This window comes from Lynx rufus, unplaced genomic scaffold, assembly GCF_022079265.1.
Source record: "Lynx rufus isolate CCGP_SWC_20201006 ecotype Redwood Valley unplaced genomic scaffold, mLynRuf1.p SCAF_23, whole genome shotgun sequence".
In the NCBI taxonomy this organism is placed as follows: Eukaryota; Metazoa; Chordata; class Mammalia; order Carnivora; family Felidae; genus Lynx; species Lynx rufus.
Window position 1 is genome coordinate 1818812 of NW_025814838.1, and position 18542 is coordinate 1837353.

General features: G+C 54.8%; 1 protein-coding gene across 8 annotated transcripts; it reads right to left on the minus strand.

Moving 5' to 3' along the window:
• Positions 1-131: 131 nt before the first annotated feature.
• SEZ6L2 (seizure related 6 homolog like 2) lies at positions 132-18085 on the minus strand. Of its 8 annotated transcripts, none has more exons than XM_047087538.1 (18): positions 18007-18085; positions 16941-17072; positions 16015-16104; positions 15508-15647; positions 15038-15239; positions 10514-10699; positions 9699-9867; positions 8905-9068; positions 6732-6932; positions 6116-6254; positions 5090-5286; positions 4755-4949; positions 2453-2644; positions 2178-2369; positions 1651-1689; positions 1355-1472; positions 1132-1228; positions 132-655 (listed from the first exon to the last, which is right to left on the minus strand). In XM_047087538.1, the coding sequence occupies exons 1-18, from the start codon at positions 18083-18085 to the stop codon at positions 626-628; spliced, it is 2562 nt and encodes an 853-aa protein (XP_046943494.1). In that variant the 3' UTR covers positions 132-625. The 8 variants fall into 8 exon arrangements, with proteins under 8 accessions (XP_046943494.1, XP_046943491.1, XP_046943493.1 ...); XM_047087535.1 differs by having other exon boundaries at positions 16015-16314; XM_047087537.1 differs by lacking the exon at positions 16941-17072 and having other exon boundaries at positions 16015-16314.
• Between the last annotated feature and the right edge of the window lie 457 nt (positions 18086-18542).

The window sequence follows — 18542 nt, forward strand, 5'->3', positions numbered from 1 at the left end:
CTCCAGATGGGCCACCGTCACTGTGTCCAGCACTCTGTGACCCACCTTCCCACGCCCCACCAGCCCAGTTACAAATGGTGGTTTTCTGTTTATTGCTCAAAAACAAAAATCCATAAGCAAAGGCGGGGAGATTGTGGGCTGGGAGACGGCATGAAGTGGGTAGGGGCCTTGTCCCTGTTTTCCCCCTACATCTCTCTTCCTGTGACTCTCCAGAGCCCAGGGGTTAGGCCTGGGGCCAGAGCGTCTGGGAAGAGGCTTCACGGCCAAGGGAATGCAGAGCTCTCAGGCAGTCCTTTGGCAGGGGGCGGGGGGGGGGGGTTGCCCTGGGCTGGAGGGGTCCCAGGAGTTGCAGGGGGCCGAGTTCCCCTCCCAGGGTCCAAAAGCCAGTAGGGCCAGAGGGGAGGGGCAGGCCCCTTGTTTGGCAACTGAGAAGAGGAGGCTTGGGCGGCAGGATGCTGGTTTATTTACTGTAGGGTCCCCAAGGGCCATCAAAGCCCCCTCGTGGGACCAGGAGACTATTTACACATCAGGGAGAAGGGGAGCCAGAGGCAAGGTCCTGTACTCCTCCCTGCCCAGGAGGGGGAGGGGAGGGGCGTCCTGGGTCCTGCGGCCTTAGTCTTGGGGTTCAGATGGAAACTTCATACTCCCGTGTATCCTGGAGACAGAGAGGTGGGATCAGTTGCTGGAGTGGGAGGGGGATGGAGGAGGGAACAAAGTGAGAGGAGGCACCCACAAGGAAGGGGAGAGACCGTGGGCTTTTTACAAATAACACCGATCGCGACGTTTGGGAACCAGGGGGTGGGAACAGCCAGGGGATGTTCGGTTTATCTTATAGTATCTTAAAATCACATACAAAATCAGAGTTTCTGGATTGTCTCGAACAACTGGAAGATCTGGCAACTGCGCCCGAGTCTCCACTACGGACCCGATGGGGTGCAAGGTCTCCATTTAGCCACAGTCCTCACCACCCTCTATTGTTCACACCTGACTTGCTTTGTTCATTGGCGTGGCCTTGGTAGGCAGCTGAGGTTGAAATTCCCCAGACAGGTATTACAGAGACTTTGAGAGAAGGTTATGGAGTCCTGGGGGAGCTGAGAGGTGTGGCGCTCCGGGGGCAGGGGAAGGGCTCACCCCAGCTTCATACAGTGGATTGCTGAAGTCTGACTCCACAGTGATGGGGCTGTAGGAATGGGAGCCCGAGAAGCCGAAGAGGGATTTTCCCTGTAGCCTGGGAAAGGGAGGAGATAGAGGGGCTTATCGAGAGGTGAGCCCCCAACCCCCCCTCACCCAGGCGTCTGTGCCAGGCAGGCAGGATGTCTGCCCTGGCTCGAAGCTTCCCGAGTAGGGTACTTACTTGGTGTAGTATATGTAGACGCCGCTGCCGAGGACAATGACCAAACCTAGGGGCAGCAGGATAGCCAAAGCCAGGTTCCCACCCTCCAGCTGACGCGACGGATCTGTGGTCTGGGTCACTGGGGAGAAGAGAGGCCAGTGAGCTGGGGCTGGGCCCAGCCCTGGGCTCTCCCAGCCTCCTGCCCTGGGCCTCGAACCCTGGGCCTCACCCCTCCGGGGCCTGGCCTCCTGCCCCCGGCCTCTGCCTTGCCCCCCCGACTCGGCCAGGCCTGGTTCTCCACCTGTGCCCTCACTGACCTTCCAGTTTTCGGTTGTCCAGGAGCTCCTCATAGGCCACTGCAGGGAGAGGAGGGGGAGGGGACGGGGTCTGAGCCAGGGAGGGGAGGAGGCTGGGTAGAGGCCGGGAGCCCAGGGGGGCTGGGCTGGACAGCCTGGGTCTCTCTGCCCTCTGCTCACCCTAAACTTTATCCTTCCCTTGGCGGGGGCATGGCAGGAGTAGTCAGGGCAGGGCCTTCTTCCTCCTTCTCCAGACCCCTAAAAGTTCAGCCTTCTTGGGCAGTCTAAATGAATCTGGTCTGTGGAATTTGTCAAAAGTAGGGGAGTGGAGACTGCTCCAGAGGGCACGGGACTTCCAAGCCAAAGCCCCCTCTGCTCCATCATCCTTCAGGACAATTCTGTAATACCCGTGAGGATCAGAGCCCTCCGTAGGTGAAGGGGGAGCTCGGCAGGGTTAACCGCTGGCCTCAAACTCGCTTCCTGACTTTCCCAGCCCTGTCACTCCCCAGACACTGCTGCGCCCCCTCCGGCCCTGTCTGCCCAGGCACCTTTGCAGAGTGGGGGCTGGCTGGTCCACTGGGAGGGGTGGCCGGGCACACAGGTGATGGTGACCTCGCCGATGAGCTCAAAGCCCTCATAGCAGAAGAAGCGCAGAGACTCGCCCGCCTGGTAGTGATGTTTATACAACGTCTGATAGCCATTCTCTGGCACCCCTGGGTTCAGGCACGGCTCATACTTCACTGCAGGGCACATGTCAGTCACAGGCCGGCTCGCTGCTGAGCAGGCCACCCAGCCACCCTTCCCAGGGTGTCCCCAGACTCACAGGCACACTTGGGGACCCGGTCGCTCCACTTGGGTGTGCCTGTGTCCCGGCTGTAGCAGGTGAGTACGGCCGCCCCCTCCAGGCTGTACCCGGGCAGACAGCGGTACTGGACGTGGGAGCCAACAGGGAAGCCAGCGTCCGAGGTGGTACGGTGCCCATTGGTGATCTCACCAGGGTCGGCACAAGTCATGACTGTTGGCAGGAGGGCAAGGTCAGGGGGAACTCGGCCCTTAAAGGATCTCCCAGAAAGCTTAGGGCTGAGCCGTGGGCCGTCTTCCCTCTAGGCAAGCCCCCCCCTCCCCCTATTTCCTCTGAATGAAGAGATCAGAAGTTGGAAAGCCCTAAACCCCCATGCATTTTAGGTTTCAGGCTTCTTCCAGAAAAGAGTGGTGGAGGCAACCCAGGCCCTCACCCTAGGGTGAGATTTGAAATATCGTGGCCCCTGTACCAGAGCAGACCAGCTACACTCCAGCACTGCCAGCCCTGCATGGTGGATCTTGGGCGGGACAGCAGTTGCTCTCTTTAATTTTATTTTTGAGAGACAGAGGGAGAGAGAGAGACGGGGGGGGCAGGGGAAGGGGGGAGAGAGGGGGAGCATGAGCCGGGGAGGAGCAGGCAGAGAGAGAGACGAACAGAGGATCCAAAGCAGGCTCTGTGCTGACAGCAGAGAACCCAGTGTGCGGCTCGAACTCACGAACTGTGAGATCATGATGTGAGCCAAAGTCGGACACTTAACCGACTGAGCCACCCAGGCGGTCCAGCAGCTGTCCTCTTTAGAGCCCTCCTGCTCAGCTCATCACTGTCCTTCCCAGCCCCTTGTGCGCTCCTACAGCCCGCCCTGCAGGTGCTTACTTATTTGCAGGAAGTAACAATCATAGCCATTTCTTGTACTTAGACCTGCACAAGGCACCCTGTTAAATGTTTTACATCCACGGTATCCTATACCCTGATGGTCCCGAAAAGCCCACGTGTCTCCCAGGGCTCAAGGCGGTCAAATAACTGGCCCGTGGCCACTCAGCCAGGTCACAGCCCCATAACACTGGGCTGAGATTCGGAGACTTGAGTCTCAGCTCAGCTTCAGGCTCAATGTGCTGCCTTGGCCAGGCCCTATCCCCTGTCCCCTATCCCCTCTGGGTCCTGCCTCCATCCCTTCCTGTCTCTGTCCCTGTCCTGTCCTGTCTGGGTTTCAGACTGGACATCCTGTGAATCCTTCCAGAGATGGGGAGCTGCGTTATCCAGAACGTTTTCCTTGTGCGCAGCCCAAATCTGCCTTCCTGAACTTAATCTCATCGGGCCCACCGTTGCCCCCAAGGACCAGGTAGAAGACCTCCCATCCCATGTCCTCGTGGCCGGCTTCCCCAAATTTGAAGAAAATGACAGCAACCACCCCTTTCTGCTATTCTAAGAGATAAACACTCCCAGCTCCTTTAAATGTCACCTCCTCTGCGAAATCTCCTGTCCCATCACTGGAACAATGACCCCCCTTCCCTTCCCTTCTTCATATTTATAGCAGCTACTACTTACTGCTGACACGCGCGCTGTGTGAACTTGATTTGCTCTTCACAGCCCCTTTTCCTATTTCACCGATGAGGCAGCCAAGGCTCAGAGATGTTAAGCACTTTGCCCCAAATCATCCCGCAGTTACCACTGTGCAATATTCTGAGTTATTTAAGCGTCTGTCCCCCTCCTGGACTGTGAGCTCCGCCAGGGTCGGGAGGGACCCCAGACCCTCTGCATAACCCTAACCCCGCATGGGGCTTCAAAGACTGCATTAAAATAAACCGAATTCTCTGACCAGCCTCGGCCCTAGTACAGTGACTCCCCGTAAGGTCAAAGGTTAGGGACTGAGAGACTGGAGCAGGGTCTAGAACGAAAAGAGCGAGCGGGAGCCGAGAACTGACCGGGAAGGCCGGGAGGGGTGGAACTCGGCCTCAGCAGAGGCGGGGCCAGTAGGCTGTGGGGCGGGGCCGCGAAAAGGTGAGGCTGGACCCAGGGCACGCGGGGTCAGAGCCCAGAACAGTGCACTTGAGGGATGCCGCCCGGAGATGAGAGTGGGTCCAGAGGGGACAGTTTTGGGACACCGAGGATCGGAGGAATTGACCCCAAAGGGAAAGGGGGACGGGGCCTGAGCAAGATCTGGGCAGAATCCAGAACGAAGGGATGAAACGCGGCCGGGACAGGGGCGGGGACACAAAGGGACCGAAGCGGGACGCAGACGGGTCTGGCGGCGCCCGAGCTGAGCCGCGAAACCCAGATGGGGAGGGGCGGGGCCACGAGAGATGTGGGCGGGGCCCGAGCTCACTCTTTTGGCAGGCGGGCGGCGCTGCGCTCCAGGACAGGTCCCACTGGCAGGTGAGAATGTCGGAGCCGAGGAGCTCGTAGCCAGGCTCGCACTGGTAAGTAAGCACGGTGCCCCGGATCAGGTCCCCGTGGGAGGCCGTCCTCCAGCCCCACTCCGGGGGTGGCAGCTCGGGGCACGTGTCGTTCCTCGGGACCTCTGCAGGGGAAAGACAGAGAGTTTGGATGCTGCCCTGCGAATGACTCGGGGAGCCCTTCCAGCCTCGGGGACCTCGAGCTCCTCCCGCGATCTCTGGCCTGCCGGACCCCTGCCCATTTCAGGAGCTTAGACCTCGGTACCTTTGAAGTGCAACACGAAACCCTGCCCCAGGCCCGGGTTTGGGGGCCCTGGCGGTGCCTGGAACTGCAGCGTGAGGTCGGGCCCAGAGGAGAGGAGGCGGCGGCGCGGTTGGGGTCCCCGCAGCTGGGCCAGGACTCGGGCGCTGGGACCGTCCCCGTCGAACAGTGTCAGCATGTCCCCTTCGCGCACATTCAGGCTGCGGGGAGTGGGACCAGATAAGGGGGCTGGGTTATGATCGGCCCCTCCTATCCGGTTCTGCCCAATCCCTAACTCAGTTCATTAGTAACCCTACCTACTCTCCAGCCCTGCCCACATTCTTCCATCCCAGGCCCGGCCCCGCCTTTTGACCAATTTTGGGCTTCTCTGTGCTAACCACTCCAGGTTCCACCTGTTCTGTGGCTCTTCCCAGTTCCTGCTTCCCCATTCCCAGTCCAACTCCTTGCGACCTCGCACTCTCTGGTCCCTCCTCCGTCACGCGGTGAGCCACAGTCTCGCACAAGCCCCGCCCTGACCAATCACAGGCCCTGTTCATTTACCACCAGCCCAACTCCAGGCCCCACCGGAGTATCTGCAGGCCCGCTTCTGGTTCGTCACGTGACCACCTCACACCAAATCAGCTCACTGGATTCTCCTCACACCCACACCCACCTCTGGTGCTGGTGGTGATACAATAGCTTGGGCCTGGGCCCCTGGAAGTTACTCCAGGGGCGGCCTCAGAAACAGCCAAAGAGTGGGAGACTCCAGGCCAGAACCCCCTGTTCACTATTACCCCCCCCCCCCCCAGCCGCAGAAGACTGCAGTAGCCCATTTCCTTGTCCAAAATCGCCTGGCTAATAATTTGTACCTAGGTCTACCCGACAACGCACTCCCCCATCCTGAACCCTTAGTTGCCTCTTTCATTAGATCGTATATTCACCAAATCTCGTGTAGACGTGCAAGCCGGCCAGGCTCAGAATGCAGGCTAGGCTGTCATACCACACTTCACCGACCCACGCCCGCCGCACCCCTGCAGCACCCAAACGTACATCTCCACTTGGAGCAAGATGCGCTTCTCTTCTTGGACATGTAGGCCCCACACGCAGTCCTGGCCGGGGCTATAGCTCTGGGGCCAGTCAGGAGAGAGGACCACACCAGCTGCCTCTGACAGCTCCCCTCCACACATGGCTAGGGTGGAAGCGGGGGGGGGGGGTCGTCAGATTCAGAACCCAGGTCGGAGGGCGGTCTCCAGTTCACCACAGACCTCACCGCTCCCAACTGCATGCACTAGACCACCTCACAGGTTTCCTGTTATCTATTAAGACACCTGTTTCTCGATGTACCCAGTCCTGTTGTACCCAATCCCCAGCCCTGCTCTCAATTAGCCCTGCCCATGCTCCAGCCTATGCATTACCCCCCCCCAACCCATAACTTAGTTCTATTTCTAGCTCTTCAAGACATTTGGGTTGTGACCCCTAAGTTTTGTAACAAACCCACCAGTTATTTAGTTAAGAAGACTATTTCTGAGAGGGACAGGGATTTGCCCAAGGCCTGGGTTTATTAGATTTGGAGAGGCAAGTCTCCTCCCTGAATGGCCTTCCTAAGATTCCCAGCCCGGGGGGAGTCTGTAGACTGAAGGACCTCCTGGCGATGTCCAGGGCTCACCCTTGCAGGCTGGCTCTGTGTCGTTCCAGTGGGGCTCTGTGGGATCCACACATTCAATGGCATTGGGGGGGCCCGGGGGCTCTAGGGCATATCCTGGGAGGCACGAGAAGGTAGCCAGTGCCCCTGGGCGGTACTCAGGGTCCGTGGTGGTGACATTGCCATGTGCCAGGAAGGGGGCGAAACAGCGATCTTCTTCAAAGGCTAGAGAGGAGTCAGTCACAGAAATTAAGCATTAAGATAGGTCTCAGGGGTCTCAGACTGGGGGGACTTAGGCTGAATTCAAGTGTCATTTGGCCATTCCGTGGTCTGTTTACAATGGAATGCTTAGGGCTTAACTTTCACTCTCCAGTCTCCTCCAAACCCTAACACTTCTCATTTACACATTTCTGTTACCTTCCTGGCCTCTGGAGGAAAACTGCCAGGCTAGTCAAATCCCAGCTCCCATTCTACAGATGAGGAAACTGAGGTCCAAGGACAAAATGTCACTTTCCCAGTGTCATACACTAGGGCAGTGGCAGAATCCGGTCTCAGACTCACATGGCTTGATTCCCAGCTAGAGACACTTGGTTTTAGAAACTGCAGAGGAGGGAGAGGAAAGGGTGCCTTTGGAGAACTGGCTCATGTAAGTGTGTTCTCCCCTCAAAAATAACAGATTCTGATTACCCCTGATCATCCATGCTGTGGCTAGAATCCAAAAGTGCAGTGAATGCAGAAGCTACTCAATTTTGATTTTGGACTAAGTCAGCAAAAATAAACATTTGGAGAGCATTTTAGTTTTGGCCCACGTGATCATATCTTAGCTGCAAAACTATACGTGAAGAGGAATCTGAAGCTCATGGAACAGCAATGACCCACAACTAGGGAGGCAGGCCTTAAACCTGGAACTCTTTTCACATTTTCAAAGACAAAATGCAAATTATTTTTTAGATCCACTGTTGTAGTTTACTGTGATTTAACCCGATGAGGTTAAGTGTCATGTCCAAATCCTATGCACCCATCAGGGCCCAGTGCCAATTCCATTTCTCCCTTGATTCATACCAGAGACCAGCCCCTCCCATCTCTGAGCATTTCATTTTCTTTATCTCTCTCTTGCTACTGTTTGCACAAATCCTCTGCTCCAGTCACACTGAAATCTCCTGTTTCCCAAACATACCAGGCCTTTCTATGACTCTTTACTATTGCTCACACTGTTCCTTTCACCTGAGATGCTCCTCCCTAATCTCCCTCTTTTATTTATTTATTTTTTAAGTTTATTTATTTATTTTGAGAGAGAATGAGTGGGGGAGAGGCAGAGTAAGGGAGAGAGAGAATCCCAAGCAGGTTCCACACTGTCAGCACAGAACACCACTCAATGCTCCAACTCACGAACCATGAGATCATGACCAGAGTGGAAACCAAGTCAGACCCTTAACCGACTGAGCCACCCAGGTGCCCGTAATCTCCCACTTTTAAAATTCTCTCTATCCCAGAGCCTGGCCAGTAGGTAGAGTATGAGACTCTCAAAATTCTCTCTATCCTGTAAAGGTGTTCAAACACCTCTTCTCCCATGGTCGGCTGACCTCCTTGTTTCTACCTGTCCAGCATCCGGTCCCCCTTCTTCTGTTTACAGCACTCCTTTTTTCATTTTGGGATACATGCCTCCCCGGTCAATGAGGTCCGGTTGGGGCCAACTCTGGATGGTTATGTGATGTGGATCTGCCAATCCTAACACCACCTGACCCTAGCTTTAATGAGGCTCGGGTGTAGGCACATGACCTAAGCCAGGGAAACGAGAGCCCTTCTTGGCATTTCTGCTGAGAAAGTGCTATACTTTCTCTTTCTGGTTGACTTACTAAGTTGGTGGTTTATCAGTCAGAACTGCTAGGTCCACCACATATGAGAGCCTGACAATGAAGCCAACGCAGAGCCAAGAACTGAGAGATTAAGGTAATTGGACTCTCGGCTGTGTATCTAGAGCCAGCCATATATGAAACTTAAAGAGAAAAAGCCACTTCAGGAATTAGAAGGGGTCCATCAGAGGGGATTTTTAGAGTTTTGGGGTGGGAAAGCAAGTTAGGTTCCAGGGATCTAAACACAGAGATGAACAGGGACAGTGTTTGTGCTTGTGACTGTACCTGGCCATCAGGAAGAGGGGAGAGTGCAGGAGTTGGGGCCCCGAGAGGAGGGCGGTTACCTTCAAATCGGAGGCTTAGCAGCAGGGGATTGGCAGGTGTCTCTGAGAGCAGCTCCACATACAGGGACTGGGCATCACTGATGAGACCCCGCTCTGGGACATCATCCATGTCTGAGTCATAGATGACTGGGGAGAGGGGACTGCCCCCTGAGCGCACCATTAGCCTGAGATGGACAGAAGGGTCGTCAGGAGCTCAGTTTCCCCTCAGAAGCTGCCCCACCTCTTGCCAGGCTCTCCTCACTCGTTTTCAAGCTATTATTTTCAAAGGTCAACTACATGCCAAGTACTCTAAGCCTTTACACATTTTGTCTCATTTAATTTTCACAAGAGCCCTTGAGTGGGTACTCTTTATTACTCCTTACTTTAGAGATGAGGACACAGAGGCCCAGAAAGAGTAAATAACCTGCCCAACATCACACAGCAACTCGTGGCAGAGCTGCGATAGCAGTTAGATAGAGGGGGTACCAATGATGATGAGGATGCCAAGCACATTTACAGTGCTCTCTGTGGGCCAGGCACCCTTCTAAGTATTTCATGTGTCTTAACATGTATCCTCGCAGAAACCTTCAAAAGGAGGTCCTATTATTGCCACTCTACAGGAGAGGAAACTGAGGCACAGAGAAGTTCAGTGATTCATCTAAGTTGACACAGCTATACTGCCTAAGAAGGGGAAGGACCAATCTGTATTTGACACAAATTTTAACTGGGATCCACCCCAGACCTGTCTGACCACCCCCTGCAGCCTCCCTGTTTCCCAGAGGTGGGGACCTCTGACTCAAGGCGCAGATCCTCACCGGTCATTGTCCTCATCCAGTGAGACCCTCTCGAAGTGCAGGTGAAGCCGGCGTCCCTCAGCTGCTTCAATGACCCAACGGCAGGTGAGGTTGGGCCCTGCCGCTCCCCCAGGCTCAGGGGACACAATGCGGCCCAGCGTGGCATTGTGGATGGTGCCACCACAGGATGCTGTGGGGGGGGGGATATGTTAAGGTGACTTGTCCTCCTGTCTTCAGAGCTGTTACATCCACACCTTTGGTTGGGACCTGGCCTCAGGGTGCCCTACAGGCTCACGGCAGAGGACAGGACATTTCCAGGCCACCACTCAGGTAGGGAACCAGCCCTAAAATAGGAAACCCCAGAATGGACACCTCCTAGGATGGAAATCCTGCTAATATGAACACTCTCCAGATGTGGATACCCTGGCATCTGGAATTATGGGGGATCCCCCAAATTGAAGCCCTCAAATGGAAAATCTTCCAGACGGGATCACCAGGATGAAGACTCTCCAGGATAGAGACCCTCTAGATATGGACCTCAAGAATGGTTTCCTTGAGGATGAGGAGTCCCTAAGAGAAGAGGCAGCCAGAATGGTGACTCCCCAAATGGAAACCCTCTAGGCAGGACATCCCCAGATAGAGACCCCCAAGAATGGAGATTCTCAGAGGATAGGGACATTCAGTGTAAGGAGCTCCAGATGGAGACACCAGGATAGGGACTCTTCTAGGCAGAAACCACTTGAAGATGGATGTTCCCCAAAGATGGAGATGCCCAAGATAGTACCCTCCCAATGGGGCTCCCAGGACAGGCCCCACTTAGCATGCAGGAGACTCACCCATACAGCTGGGGGGTTCACCACTCCAGGCTGGCCGGGTGCCATTGAGGCAGATAAGGGTCTCCTCACCCTGCAGCTGGTAGCCCGAATCACAGTGGAAGGTGGCAGTACCCCCAGGGTGCAGGTCTGTCACGCTCACATCCCCATGGGTCGGCCGGGGAGGGAAGCCACAGCTCAGGAGATAGGCTGGATAAGGCAGAGCAGGGAGAAGGACTCTTTTCTCCAGGCCACTCTCACCAATCACCCAGCACTTCCTTCCCCCTTTCCACATCCCCCTGGAGGCACAGACTGGCTCCTTACTGGAGTTTTCACAAGGCTACTTGGTCTAATGAAGAGATAACTTCAATGTCTCTTATCTCCCCTAATCTTTGTAATCTACCCACTTTGGCTTCCATTTTAGAGATGAAGTATCTGAGATTCAAAGACATTCTGACTGTGGTACATATTTGGTGTGTGACCTCGGGCAAATCAGTTGACCACTCTGAACCCATCCGGCTCTAATAATAACAAATAGTATTTCCAGAGCCTGTTCAGCTGGTAAGGTGAGTTTATGCAGCACTTTTGAGGTAGCCAGAGTAAGACTGTGATACGTTTTCCAGATGTAGAAATTGGTTACTAAGTGCCTCACCATGTTTTCTCCCTCCTTTAAAAGCATTTTTTTTAAAATGCTTTATTTATTTTTGAGACAGAGAGAGCATGAGTGGGGGAGGGGCAGAGAGAGAAGGGGACACAGAATCCGAAGCAGGCGTCAGGCTCTGTGCTGACACGGGGCCCAAACCCACGAACCGTGAGATCATGACCTGAGCCAAAGTCAGAGGCTTAACCAAGTGAGCCACCCAGGCGCCCCTATGCTTTCTCCCTTCTACACACATACAGACTCTCTTCCACGGAGGCACGTGGTGGTAGGATTCCCTCAGCTTTCATCCAGAGGAGCCACATGAAACTCCTTTAGGAACTTTGACCATCTTGTCATTAAAGACCTTCATACTCAGTGCCCCCTAAATGAATCCTCCAGTGAAAGTGAAGTGCTAGGGAAAGCTTTGCTTTCCTTTGTTTCTCTCCTCCTCTCTTGCAGTGAGAACTATCCAATCTCTCTTTTTGTGCTGGCTGCTAAGACGCTCGGAACCAGATCGAAGCTTGTCCCTAGCAACAAGGGCCTGTCCATCCACGTCTATTTTTTCATCTTTAATACGCACTTCCTGGCACCAATTTTCTTCTTATTTTATTTAATTTTGCTGTGTTCTTTTTTGAAAGCCTCCTGAAAACCTTGTGGAATCCTATGAGAGAAATAAATAGAAAGTGACTTTGGGGATGCCCGGCTGGCTTAGTCAGACGAGCATGCGACTCTTGATCTCAGGGTCATTAGTTTGAGCCCCATGTTGGGTGTAGAGACTAATTAAATAAGAGAAAGAAAGAACGAAAGAATGAAAGAAAATAGGAAGGAAAGGAAGGAAGGGAGGAAGGAAGGAAGGAAGGAACAAAGAAAAAGAAAGGAAGAGACTTGGTAGTAAACAATGGACTCTAAATTTGGTCCTGACACAGTTCTGTGTGTCTGTTTCAGACCAGTCACAGTTCATCAAGAAGGGCTGCCAGGCGGAGGTGCACCAAAGCTGGGTCTCTGTAGCAGGGGTAGGCTCTGGGTAACCGTGCTTGGAAGGTACCGGTTTGCCTGGGCCTTTGTTTTTGCTAACTCTCCAGCCCTAAGTGATTCTATCAGAGACCTGGTCTCTCCCTACTTCAAAATTCAATAAGCATTTCCTTGGCTGGGTGCTGGGCACAGAGAGGCAAAAAGGGCCCCCAGGCTTTGCCCTTCGGGAGTTCACAGTCTATGAAGATAAACACAAAAACCTTCTAGAATACAGTGGTTTAAGTACATATTAGCCTCTTGATGACTCTCCACAGTTAGCAGAATCAAGTCCAAATGCTTTGGGTTGACATTCAAGTGCCTTCCATAGCTGTGTCCAGCGCAACACTCCCAGCGTCAGGTCTTAGCACCCGCAATCTGTATATCCTACACAATGTAATTTTGTGACTTCCGTATCTTTTCACACCATTTCCCCCACCTGCAAGGCCCTGTTCTCGCCCTTTTTCATTTCTCAAGGAGTAACTTAAGAACCACCTCTTCCAGGAAGTCTTCCTCACCCCTCCCCTTTCCAATTGAGTTTGTTTCTTTCTTGCCTCCTCACATGCACCTGCATAATCTTATCATCACATTGACTGCTGTCTATTGCCATGATGAGACAGAACCACGCCTTATTTATTTTGTCTCCCCAAAGCCTAGCCTAACTGGTCCACTGATGCGGCGGCGAAGAGGGTTTTTGGAACAATACACAAGAGCACTGGATTTGGAACCGGGCAGACCTGAGTTCTGGGTCCAGCTCCAAGACTTATTAGCTGTATGACCTTGAGCAGGTGATGTCACCTCTAGGGCCTGTCACCTGTAAATGGCAGTAATAATCACTATCATTGACAACTGGCCTTCAGGTTAAAGGAAAGAAACACGCAAAGCACCTGACACATAGAAAGTACTCAGAAAAGCTTAATCACTTGCCACTCCATCTCAATTAATGAATGCCTCAGAGTCAGGGCTGGGGACTGACTGCTGACTCTGCAATGAACTTACAGGTGGTTTAGCATCCATCTGACCTTTCATCCTCTCAGAGCTGGGGGTCACTCTCGGGGGTGCTGGGAGATGCAAAGGAAACCACAGTTGGCGCAGGGGTTTTGTAAATGGGAACGCTCGCTGGGCTTGGGGCGAGCAGTGATGGAGCCTTTGGCCTTTCAGAGAAGCTAATGAGGCCACTTTGGACCAGAGGCCCCAGCTAGTGCAGACTGGGGAGCGCTTAAACAGGGCCTCGGTCCCAAAGGTGCCCTGAGAAGCTGCAAAGCAGGGAAGACCGAGGCAGGTAATGAAGGCCAATTTATGCAATAGCCCTGCTTCCCCAAATGTTCTACTTAGTCTAAAGAGTCCTATTTTCAATGCCCTAGGGAAGTGGCTGCTTAAGAGAGCCAGCGGGGAGCCATTTTGTAAAATCGGAAGTCCTGCCCTGGGCCCGGGCCCTGGGCCATGCCCTTGCTTCCTGCTGATCCGACCACCAGTTACATGGCCCCCACCTCACTGGGTTCTCCGCGAATAGGTCTCTCCACCTTGCACACATGAGCCCCTGGGGCTGGGCAGAGCCCTAGGAGAAACTCGAAAGGGTGTGAGGAAGGGGTACGGGCGCTGTGTGAGCTGGATAAAGCCCACAAGGGAAACGGGGGGCAGCAGAGCACACAAGAGGCAGGCAAGGCCATGAGGTGATGTAAATGGGGACATTGGTCCCAAACATAGTTCCCTCTCTGTTTTCCAAGGAACACAGGGACTTTGGAGATGGCAGCAGGGTCCGGAATGGGACAGTGGGCTGGAACTGTTGCCTCATACACACGTGTATGCTAGAACATACCCTTGCACTGTGGGAAGGTTCCCGTACACACGGGTGAGCACCAATGTCCACCTGTCTGTAGGCTGTCTGTGGGTGGTTGCTCATGAATGCAGTTGTGCCTCTTACGCCCCCCACACCCAGCAGGATCTTTCTAGGCCACAAATCTGAGGCTGTCACTGTCTTGCTTAAAACCTCTCAACCCATCTCCATGCCCCTTGCAGGATAAAGTCATCTGTACTCCTTACTGAAGCTGATAAGGCCCCTCATGATCTGAATCCAACCTACCTCCCAGTCTGGTCTCTTAGAGCCTGCTTCCCGCCCACCACTTTCTGGGTTTTTCTGTAGCAACAACTGACATTGCTGAGCTCTCACTGTGTACGAGACACTATTTTAAGCACCTGACATGTATTAGTTAATTTGATCTTCCTAATAATGCCATGAGCTAAGTATTATGATCCCCACTTTTCAGGTGAGAAGTGAGGCACAGAAAGGTTAAGAAACTCGCCCCAGGTCACACAGCTAAGACAATTCTGTCTTCCATGCTGAATCACTTCAACTCCTCAAGGAGGCCATGCTTTTTCATCCGTCAGGACACTTGCCTCTTTCTCCCCCTCCCACCTTCCCCTAGTAGCTCATCTTTTAGTTCCCAGCTTAGTTACCTCCTCCAAGAAGGTGTCCCTGTATCCCTTAGGAGAAATTTAGGTCCCTTTGAAATTTGTTCCCTCTGCCTGTGTTTCCTTCATCATAGGGATATAGGTCCGAATCTCACTGAATTATAATCATCCTGATTACTTGCCCATCTCTTTACCTAGATTCTGAGTTCCTTGATGATTTACATCTAGCTTGTTCATTTCTCCCTCCAGGGATAACACAGGGCCGGTATGAAACAGGTGCTCAATAAACATTTGTCGAGTGAATGGGTGAACTGCCACCTGGATGTGTGCACACCCAGACACAGGTCTGTGAGTGTGTGAAATAAGTGTATGTAGATCTCCTCTATGGGCTCTGCCCCCAGGGTCCTAGCCAGGAGGAAAGGCTCCTGGTGATGTCCCTTGTGCCCAGTGTGGCCCCTCCCCTTCCACCAGCACCCCAGACTCCTCACCCTGATAGTGGATCCTGAAGCCACCGCCCCTTGGGACCCGTGGACTCTGGAAGTGCAGGAGCAGTCGGTTGGTTGGACTCCTAAGGACCTGTCCTTCTCCCAGCATGGAGGAGTTGGCCAGGAGTCGGGGGGCCAGGCCTGGGGACCCCCCACCAGCCAGCACCAGGAGTTCCTCCTCCCGAGACAGGTTCAGCGTCTGCACCTAAAGAAGCCAGACCCAGACCCCCCGGGACAAGTCAGTGAGGGTGGGTGACCCCTAAGTCCCCCACCCCTTGCCTTCCCCTCCCTTGCGTGTGGCAGCCAAATATCACTGTGACATCGGTCAAATTATAGAACTCTAGGAGAGTCTTTGAGATCCCCGGAAAACAGGCCCATTTCAGTTAGGAAACAGGTTCTCTGGTTCCCAGGCCAAACTTGTGCACACCCCTGGGCCTAGAGGAAAGGGCTTGGGGGCTTCAAAGTCCAGTTACCTGGATCTCAATGCCGTAGCCAGGGTAGACATGGATGCTGTATGTGCAGTCCAGGAGCCCCAAGGTGCGGCTGGCTGCACTCCCCAAATCTGGAGACTCCACATGCCCTTCGCCCTCAGAGATGTTGTTATTACACAGAACTGAAGAGATACAAGTGGCTGGAGTTGGGAGAATCCCTGTGTTCTTGCCCCCCCAGCCAAGCAACTCTGGGGGTCCTCACCTGTCTTGGCCCCAGCACCCCTCTCACCACCTTTATCCGGTGCTCCCTCCCCCCCCCTCCCCCTCCCCCGTGCCCACAACTCCCTTCCCCAACCGTAATGGAGATAAAACACAGAGAGAGGTGCTGGTACATAGCAAGGGCATATGAATGCCAGCCTTTATTATTACTGAGCGGAAGCCCAGACCCCTTCTTCCACACGTTCCCAGCAGCCTCTCCCCCTGCACACCCGCTCCTCTCCCACATTCGTACTCCTGCACACTGTCCCCATCCCCTTTCGCTCGCCTCACCTGGGCTGGTCACCGTGGTGGTAACAGTTGTCGTGGTGATGATGGTGGTCGTGGTCTCCTCCTCTCCTCCCTCAGGCCCGAGGGGTGGGCCTGGGGAGGCGGGGCCAGGAAGGGGCGGGGCCGTAGTTCCTGGGGGCGGGGTCAGCAGCTCTGGTGCGGTGGGGCCTGCCCCCCTGCCCCCTTTAGGAGTTACGGCTGTTGTCAGAGGCCCTGTCCCTGGCTCAGTGGCCCGTGGCAGGGAGGGCGCTGCAAGAGTCTGGCCGGCTGGAGGGGTGGCTAGTGTGGGGTCTGGATCAGATCCTGGGACAGTGCAACGGAAGTCAGGGCACAGAAGGAGCAAATTGGGGGGCCATGGGTAGGGAGCAGGGCTGAGGGAAACTGGGGGCTCCCCCACTGAACCCCAAAGACCTCCCCCACAAGGTGCAGCCCCCCCCCACGTCTCCCTTCCCCACCCGAACTTTGAGCCTCCTCCCAAGGCGTCCACAGCCTGACCCCCCATCCCTGGCCACCTCTCTGCCTAGGTCCTTCCACTCTGACAGTCTCCTTGAGCCTCTCCATGCCTCCCCTTTCAGATCCAGCTCCCCTTCCTGTGTACCCCTTTCTCTCTCCTCTCTCTCTCTTTCGCTCTCTCTGGAACTCTTCTCTGTTTAGTATTCCTATGGCTCTCTGACTTTATGAGTCTAAATCTGCTACTCTCTGCATTTCTCTCTCTTTCTGTGTCTCTCTCCCCCCTGTTCCTCCGAGTCTGGTTCTCTGAGTTTCCATCTGTGTTTCTCTCTGATGGTCTGTTTTTCTGTCTGGCTCTGTCTCTTGATGATTCTGTCTCGACTTCCCTGGGTCTCTGTCTATGCCCAGTTTTGAGTTTATTTCCCTGAGTTTATTTCCTCCCTCTCTGTATGCCACTCGTGCCACTCTGGGGGCCTCACCCGGCAGGTAGCCCATCTCTGGACCCCTCCTCAGCAGGGCCCCATGGAGCAGCTCGGCCAAAGCCTCGGAGGCTACTGTGGGGGCCTCACTTCCGGGCTCTGGCAGTACCTCTTCTTCCTTCAGGGGCAGACCTAGGAGATGAAGTTGTGTGAGCCCTTCCACTGCCCCACACTCTTTCCTTCTCCAGAAAGATCTTTTCCAGAGCTCTTCCCCTCTCCCCAGTCAGCAGGGCCTGCAGGAGCTCAGAGGGTCCCAGACTGGGCTGAGAGCCAAGATTGGAGGAGGGGCTCCCAGCTGCCTCACACACTCCTGCACCTTCCCCTCTCCCCCCACCCCCCAGGCTGAGTGGGCCTTCAGTGAACCCTGGACAGCGCCAGCAGCGTGGCCACAGTGCTACCTTCATTTTCCCCTCACTGGTGCTCTTCCCCAACCCTGGAGCTCTGCAGAGGGTCTGGCAGTACCTCCCAGCCCTTGCTTCCGCAGTGCCCAGCTTTCTTTCTGGGTTTCTGTCTCTGCAGTGTGGTGTTCTCTCTCTCTCTCTTTCTCTCTCTCTCTCTCTCTCTGTCTCTCTCTCTCTCTCTCTCCCTCTCTGCAGTCTCTGCCAGCTTCCCTGGAGTCTGGCGAGGGGTCAGATTAGAGGACTGAATATTTGGTCTCTGGTCTCTGAGCACTGCCTCTGTTCATCTGTCTTTGTCCATTCGTCCAAGAGCGTTTGTGTGTGCAGTGCCTGGCGTTTCTCCCACCACCTCCGTGTCCCACCCAGGTACCCTGCATGCTTCATGCCGCCTCCGCAGACATCCCCCCAACTTCCCCAGCCCTTCTTTCTGTATTTAACACCCCCCCTGGCTCTGGTAAAAGCTCCCCTCATTCATTCCCCCACCTCTTCAGTATTGGGGGTTAGGGCTCCAGGCACCAGCGAGAAAGCCCTGGCTTGCCCCTTCCCCATCAGCTGTACCCCTCCCCTCCCCCAGAAGCTCAGAAAGCCCAGGATGTTCAGAGAAAGGATGGCAGAAGACCCAGCTGAGGACCTTCCCCGGGCCTACCCCCACGCTCCCATGTCCTTACCCTGAATCCAGGGACAGCTCAGCAGAATTAGGAACAGCAGCTGGGGAGGCGGCGGGTGCTGGACCCTGGGAGTCCCCATGGCGACTCACACCGATTTCTCTCCTCTGCGTCTCTCCTAAATAATCTGTCACCTTTCCTCCGTCTCCTTTTATCTTTCCCTTTACTTATTTATTTTTTTTTCCCTGCTAGCATGGAGCAAGAAAGACAATTTCTCTGCCCCTTGGGATGGAGGGGCAGAATTGGGCTGGAGGTCGCCTGGATCCCACCCCTCCTTGCCCAATCTCCTCTGTCTTCTGCTCTCGGGTCTGTGGGAGAGGGGGCGCGGCTCCGGCTGCAGGGGGTGGGACCAAGAAGGCCGAAGGGGCCGGGTCGCTTGGGTTACCCTCTCGCTCGGGCGCCTGGGTCCCCCCAGCTGGCTGGATCCCAAGCTGGAGGAGTGGGGAGAGGCAAGACAGCTTCAGGGGGTCTGGGGTGGGGTCGAGGATCAGGAGGGTCCCTACTGTGCTCTAGCGGGGCTTGGCGGGGAGGGGAGGGGG

Bases quoted from the DNA above. Each gene is read 5' to 3' on its own strand.
- SEZ6L2 (XM_047087535.1), bottom strand. From the start codon at position 18,085: ATGGGGACTCCCAGGGTCCAGCACCCGCCGCCTCCCCAGCTGCTGTTC. The intron at 4,950-5,089 runs GTACCGAGGTCT...TTTCCCCTGCAG, and splicing joins TTTCGTGTTGCACTTCAAAG to AGGTCCCGAGGAACGACACG. The intron at 656-1,131 runs GTGAGCCCTTCC...CTCTGTCTCCAG, and splicing joins ATCCACTGTATGAAGCTGGG to GATACACGGGAGTATGAAGT.